General features: G+C 36.1%; 1 protein-coding gene across 1 annotated transcript; it reads right to left on the reverse strand.

The window, feature by feature from the left end:
- Positions 1–751: 751 nt before the first annotated feature.
- On the reverse strand, positions 752–5,877 carry LOC134575425 (late cornified envelope-like proline-rich protein 1). Its single transcript, XM_063434725.1, has 4 exons — positions 5,718–5,877; positions 4,250–4,306; positions 3,731–3,781; positions 752–1,018 (listed from the first exon to the last, which is right to left on the reverse strand). Exons 1-4 carry the CDS (start codon positions 5,800–5,802, stop codon positions 963–965), a joined length of 249 nt encoding a protein of 82 aa, XP_063290795.1. The 5' UTR covers positions 5,803–5,877; the 3' UTR covers positions 752–962.
- Positions 5,878–6,865: the final 988 nt, after the last annotated feature.

Below are 6,865 nucleotides of genomic sequence, written 5' to 3' on the forward strand. Positions count from 1 at the left end.
TATCTGTTAGGTTGTCCACTTTGGCACGTAACGGTCACTGTCTTCCACACCCATTGCTTTATTTGGAATAAGACAAGTGGGGGTTATCACTTTTAGTGCACACTACGTCTAAATTTTAAGACGCCATCTTGTCTTAGATGAATGTGACAACAAGATAACGCCTTGCCTACGTCAACCTTACTTTTAGTCCAAATAAAGATTATAGATGTCGAGGTTATGACAACAGACTGATAAGAGTTTTTTCCTTTAATTTTCACATATGAACTGCTTTTTTAAGCTGTATAATTAATACATAAATGACCAATAGTAATTATAAATGCTATACTATAATTAATGACCAATGCTGGACAGAGACTTACTGACCAACTCGGAAGGTGACGTATACTAAAAGATTACCTGTACAATCAGGAAGCATATATTCATTTAATTCTATATACTCTGTTTTATTAATGTATTACTACATTTTTATATGTCTATATTCATTTAAATATATTAATTTATATTTAATAAAATATTTTTTTTTAAAAGACAAAGGGTTATTGCTTCCAATTCCCTATTTTTTTGTATTCTCAATTATTTTTATAATTTAAATAGAGAAGCTCTTACCAATTATATAATATTTTTTGCTCAAGATATCTTTGCTAAATTCTGTGCTTTAAGGCATTATAGTGGTAAATAGGGGTACTAGCGGTTACACTATAGCCCCCACCTCCTTCTTATCCCATAATTAAAACAATGAACCATAAATGTGTTTTCAATTGACGTCATTTTATTTATTCATTAGATGCGTGTCTCATTATGCATTGTCACAAATGCCATTTAATGGATAATTTACGATAAACAGATATAATTTTTTTATAATGACATGAGTTTACAAATTTCCATAACTAATTAATTGGCTAATCCAATATTTTATTGAGAAGTTCCATTGGATCTGAAAGAGGGTTTAGAACGCTTGGTCATCACTTCTTCACGCATTGCTGTTCTTGTGGGCACTGGGGGGTTGGCTTGCATGGTTCTTTAAGAAAGAAATATGGAGAAGAAAAACATGAATATTTTACTTTGTACATTTACATAAAAATCCAATTTTTTAACAACTAAAGCTAAAACCTACTTCCATTCGTTTGTACCGAGGCAAAGTTCTCCCCTTAACACTATCCTTCTCCATTTATGTCACTTCCCCTTGCTGGGGGGAAGTATATAAGGGAGGGTCTGAGCCGCACGGAGGAGCAGTGATAGCCACCTGTCACCAGCATGCTGACATCAGACATCCAATATGCACAGAATTGACATTAGCCATCCGGAACTATCTGGCTAATGATATCACAATGATGCTTGCTCCGTCAGCAAAGGGATTCAACTTTTCATTTGCACATACAGACTCCAGGCACCATGACCACTTCAAATGACTGAGTAATCTCAAGTAATCTCTTGAGTAATCTCAAGTAATACACTGAAAGAATCGTTTAATTGGTGAGCACCCGTATAACAATGCCCATTAACCCCTTAAGGACACATGACATGTCTGACACGTCATAATTCCCTTTTATTCCAGAAGTTTGGTCCTTAAGGGGTTAAAGAGACACTATAGGCACCCAGATCACTACATCTCATTGAAGTGGTCTAGGTGCAGCGTCCCTGTCCCCTTAGTCTGCAACGTAAAATAGTTTTGGAATAACTTCAATGTTTACACTGCAGGGCTAAGGCAGCCCCTACAGCCACTAGAGGGACTTCCTGCATTCTTACAGAGTAACACTACATAGAGGGACACTACAGCATTATACTATATCGTTACAAATACAGGTTTGTATTCCTAATGCTATAGTCTGTCTTTATAAGAGCAGATGTAACAAGGTATGTATTGACCTCCATATCCTAAATGACCTTAACAAACACTTTATAGTTAAAGATATAGACAAATACAGTATATAGATAAGTACTGTGTGTATATACTAAAAAATAAAAAAAAACAGAGCACATTTATCCTGTTGTTGTACATTTCTATGAATTTTTGGCAAACATCTCTATAGAACTAAACCACATAGTATAAGTAAATTTACAGAAACATCAAACCTTTTATTCCCCTTATTTGATTTGGGAATCACTGATATTGGTTACAGCAACAGGATTATTAACTAAAGTGAGAATTGTAGGGCATTCAAAGCTAATTCAAACTGAATAATATTTTAGACCAAAATAGCTAAACTGGAAGTATAGCTGCCTTGGAGAATGTTTCCGTTTCAGCTATTTTGACCTGAAAGGGACACTCCACTGCCCAAATACAAAATAAATAAAAATCACCATTTAGTAGATATACCACAAATGAAATATGCATTTTTTGAAGTTTAATATAAAAACAGCTTGCAAAACCTGCAGACCTCTAGTCTGCAGCCTTTGCAAGCCCTTCTCTTCTATCCCCGCCCAGACTTTCCGTGACTGTCCAATCACAGACTTCCCAATGCAAGTCAATGCAAGGCAGGTGCTTTGGGCAATTGCTGCCTCTTGAGTTCAGTACAAATAAGCTAACCTAACAAGGAAGTAACAGGATATGTTGTCTGCTTGAATGGCCAGGGGGTGTAACCAATATAATGACTTAAATGTAGGCAGACAATGTAATAGAGCAGCAGGAAATGCTAGCAGAATGCTTGGTTGTATAGGGAGAGGTATTAGCAGTAGAAAGAGGGAAGTGCTCATGACATTGTACAGAACACTGGCGAGACCTCACTTGGAGTATTGTACGCAGTACTGGAGACCGTATCTCCAGAAGGATATTGATACCTTAGAGAGAGTTCAGAGAAAGGCTACTAAACTGGTTCATGGATTGCAGGATAAAACTTACCAGGAAAGGTTAAAGGATCTTAACATGTATAGCTTGGAGGAAAGACGAGACAGGGGGGATATGATAGAAACATTTAAATACATAAAGGGAATGAACACAGTAAAGGAGGAGACTATATTTAAAAGAAGAAAAACTACCACAACAAGAAGACATAGTCTTAAATTAGAGGGGCAAAGGTTTAAAAATAATATCAGGAAGTATTACTTTACTGAGAGGGTAGTGGGTGCATGGAATAGCCTTCCAGCTGAAGTGGTAGAGGTTAACACAGTGAGGGAGTTTAAGCATGCCTGGGATAGGCATAAGGCTATCCTAGATATAAGATAAGGCCAGAGACTAATGAACGTATTTAGAAAACTGGGCAGACTAGATGGGCTGAATGGTTCTTATCTGCATCTCACATTCTATGTTTCTATGTTTCTATAATTGATAAAAGTATAAATTTCTATTGAAATCTGAACTATTTTCAAAATGAAAAAAGAGGACACACTCTTCACACATAAAGTTTTTCAGCTAGCCAAAGTGCTTCAGGGGTCTAGAGTTCCCCTTTAATAGTTTGTGTCCCTCTCTTTGCAAATAACTTCACTTGTATTTCTATCACTAAAGTGAGAATTATCAGAATTCTAAGGCAAAGTCGAAGTGAATTTCAAATTTAAGGCTAAAGTTGCCAAAGTAAAACATACCTGAATTTTTTTCAGTTTGAATATTTTGCCCTAAAAGTCTGAAGTTCCCGACAATTCTCAGGTTAGTGAAAAACCCGGTCAGTATGTGCTATATTTCTTGAATGCACTTTATGTCGAGTCTATATCACAATTTGTTTTATATTTTATTGCAAATAAATACATTTTCTATTAAACATATATTGTAAAATAAATGATTGCATGTTTTTCCTACCTTGTGGTTTGGGGCATTTCTGCACTGGTTCTGGGCAAACTGGCTTACAAACTGAAACAAAACAGGCATGCAAATTAGATATATTAAATTAAAAATACACTAAAACGTGAGATAAAGATTTCCTTTAATTGTCTGTCATACAATTACTGTACTGAGATAAAATCTTTGATAAAATCACATTGCTCTCCACATCACTCTGTAACAGCTATAAGCCCTCCCCTTTGCTCTATGACATCACAGGTTACATGTACACAGCCCTCAGCCCATACAAAGATATGACCTCCTCCACTATTGTCCAATTATTGTCGTTGAGAAAACTTACATAAAAAATGCAATGTTTTACATCGTACGGTTAAAAGGACAGGATCACTGCATCCACACCACTTCATTGAGATGAAATGGCCTGGGTGACTTTAGTGCCCCTATAAGGGGCTTCAGAAAGTAGATGGTTATTGCAATAATACATATGATAAGGTTATATTGAGTTACAATATAATTATAATAATTACAATACTTTACCTTGAGGAGGTGGGCATTGGGTTTGGGGCACTGGTTTGGGGCACACAGGTTTGCAAGCTGGAAAAAAACAAACCATAATCTGTGTTCATCACTTGTTCTTCAATGTATTAGAACAGGGGTGCCCAAAAGGTAGAGCCCCACATGTTTTAAAACTACATCTTCCATGCTGCTTTGTCACTCTAGAGGCATTATAAAACCATGCAAAGCATCATGGTAGTTGTAGTTCTACAATATCTGGGGATCTACCTTTTGGGCACCCATGTATTAATTAGAGCATTATGACATTAAAATATATATGTATAGGAAGTCATTCTTTCTTATAATTGCAAATATTTGGAACAAATTTAAAAACTTAAGGAATAAATTTATTTTGTACATTTCATGGATTTATTCAATGTAAAATATACTAATAATAATGATTGTACAATTAAGTAATTCTTTAGCAACATATAATGCCGTGAAAATACCTACAAATAGTTGGTCATTGCAATATGTAATACACAATGCATGTTTAGAAATACTTGTGGTGGTTTGTGATCAATGATAACCATGGAAAACAAATTCTAATATGAAGAATCAATATCCAAATATTTAAATTATATTAAGAAAGCAAAATTGGTTTTTTTACACTTTGTAGGCATCGGGAATCCCTCTCATGATGTCACTTTTGACATTAGCTAGTTGACACCCTCAGGTAGTGTCACGGGGACTCCTATTTCATGGGGACTCATCCAAAAACAGATGTTCCACTATGTTCAGTGGTAAAAAAGAAGTGCACCATTTATATGGATGATTGGCAGGATGCTAAGATGGCCATGCTCAGTTCCAAGATTTAAATAAATGCAAGTGTTCTACATTTAAAGGATTGTTAACTAAAGTGAGAATTCAAAGGGAATTCTAAGAGAATTTCAAATTCAAGGCCAGATTAGCCGAATTGGGAGCATAGGTGATTTAGAGAATTAGCAAACAAACAGCTATATTTACCTCAAATTAAAAATTAACTTTGAATTCTCACCTAGGGTGAATAACTGTGTTAATTTACTTTTCACACATTACTAAATATATGGGGTAAGTAAACATAATATGATATAATGTATAAATGATAAATTGTAGTCGGGGACAATAAGCCGAGTCATGTACCACCACGTATAGTGGTGGTATAAGTCGGTTGTGGTGTGCCGAAACCGACGTTGGGGTGGGCCTGTAAAAGAGGGCCCACTAATTGAATGCTTAATAAAGGGAGTGGTGGGTGGGCTGAACAGGAGGAAAGGGGTGGCCTGTGAATTTATAGGCTGGGTAACCCCTCCCACAATGAGAGGCTCCACCTTTCTATATATTACAGAAAGTAAAAAATCCAGACAAATGAGGCTCATCCAATAATTGAAATGCACTATTAAAATATTAATGTGTAATAAGCCAACATCAAAAGAAATGTATCTAACAAATGCAAGAATTGGGTGATACTTACGCTCTTGGCATTGCTGGGGGGGAGGGCACGGCTCTGGGCATGGTTCTGGGCATTTTTGATGTTGTCCTCCCTTGACTCCAGACATGATTCTTAAACAGAGATCAGTAGATTGCAAGTCAGGAAAATGTGAAGGTAAAATAGTCAACTGTGCAGATCTCTCTGAGCGGGTCCTTTTATACACTGGAATGACGTGCACATACCTGTTGTGAAATAAAGCAATTATAGCTAGTAAACTAATTAGTCAGAGATCCTTAAAGAATTGTGAAATTCAGATTCTAGAAATTACTTACAAACATCTTAACATATTTGACATACCTTCCTTGATGTTTTTAAGCCCCCTCATATATGGCAATTCATCTCATTATTATCGAATTATAGGGCTTAAACCTATAAATCAAGATTGGAATGTTTAACAAAAAAAGTATTTCACTTTGTGAATGTTATTTTCTATAACAACAAACACAATAGTGTCACTGAATAAAACCAAATATGGATTATTACAGTTTTCGGGTTCCCTTTTATTTTTTATTTAAAGAGCGTTCACAAATTCTACTATGTTTTATGATATATTTTAGGTTTGTTTTATCTTCACATTAAAAGATATATTCAAAGAAAGATTGTTTTATGAAGAATATATTGCTATAACTGACTGCTGAAAGCTATGCATTTGTTTTAAACCATCTTTATTTTAAGAACCAAAGAAACACGTTTCTTCTCATCTATATGTACAATATGTATAGTTGGAATTTGATTTAGAATGGAAATCTGCAAAATTGTGAGTAGTTGCTGTAGCTAACTCCATTCCCTGGTGTTCGGTTGTCTGTACCCCTTTGTTTGTTCCCCGAATGGAAGGTGTATGGTCCCCCATTTTGTACCCTTTCGAATGCCAACCTCCCCTGGCTATTAACCACAAATTAGTGATTAATTTGAGTGCTTTTCCTGGGTGACCGCCATTCGTATAACCGAACATATGTGGTCCAGTGCATGGCAGCCATTTTGTCCCCCGAACGCAGACAGTGGTACCTGGTCTTAGAACGCCTGGTACTATTTTTGGCCTCGCGTCTCTGCGAATCCGGGTAAGGATGGTATCGCTGCCTGTTCCACTTCCCGACCAACTAGATGTATGCCGTTCAGGAGATAGGATCTAC

The sequence above is a fragment of the Pelobates fuscus genome, chromosome 10 (genome assembly GCF_036172605.1).
Source record: "Pelobates fuscus isolate aPelFus1 chromosome 10, aPelFus1.pri, whole genome shotgun sequence".
In the NCBI taxonomy this organism is placed as follows: domain Eukaryota; kingdom Metazoa; phylum Chordata; class Amphibia; order Anura; family Pelobatidae; genus Pelobates; species Pelobates fuscus.

Coding starts and splice junctions, on each gene's coding strand:
- LOC134575425 (XM_063434725.1), bottom strand. CDS start 5,802: ATGTCTGGAGTCAAGGGAGGACAACATCAAAAATGCCCAGAACCATGC. Junction 4,307..5,717: donor CCCCCAGCAATGCCAAGAGC/GTAAGTATCACC, acceptor GTTTTTTTCCAG/CTTGCAAACCTGTGTGCCCC. Junction 3,782..4,249: donor CCAATGCCCACCTCCTCAAG/GTAAAGTATTGT, acceptor GTTTTGTTTCAG/TTTGTAAGCCAGTTTGCCCA.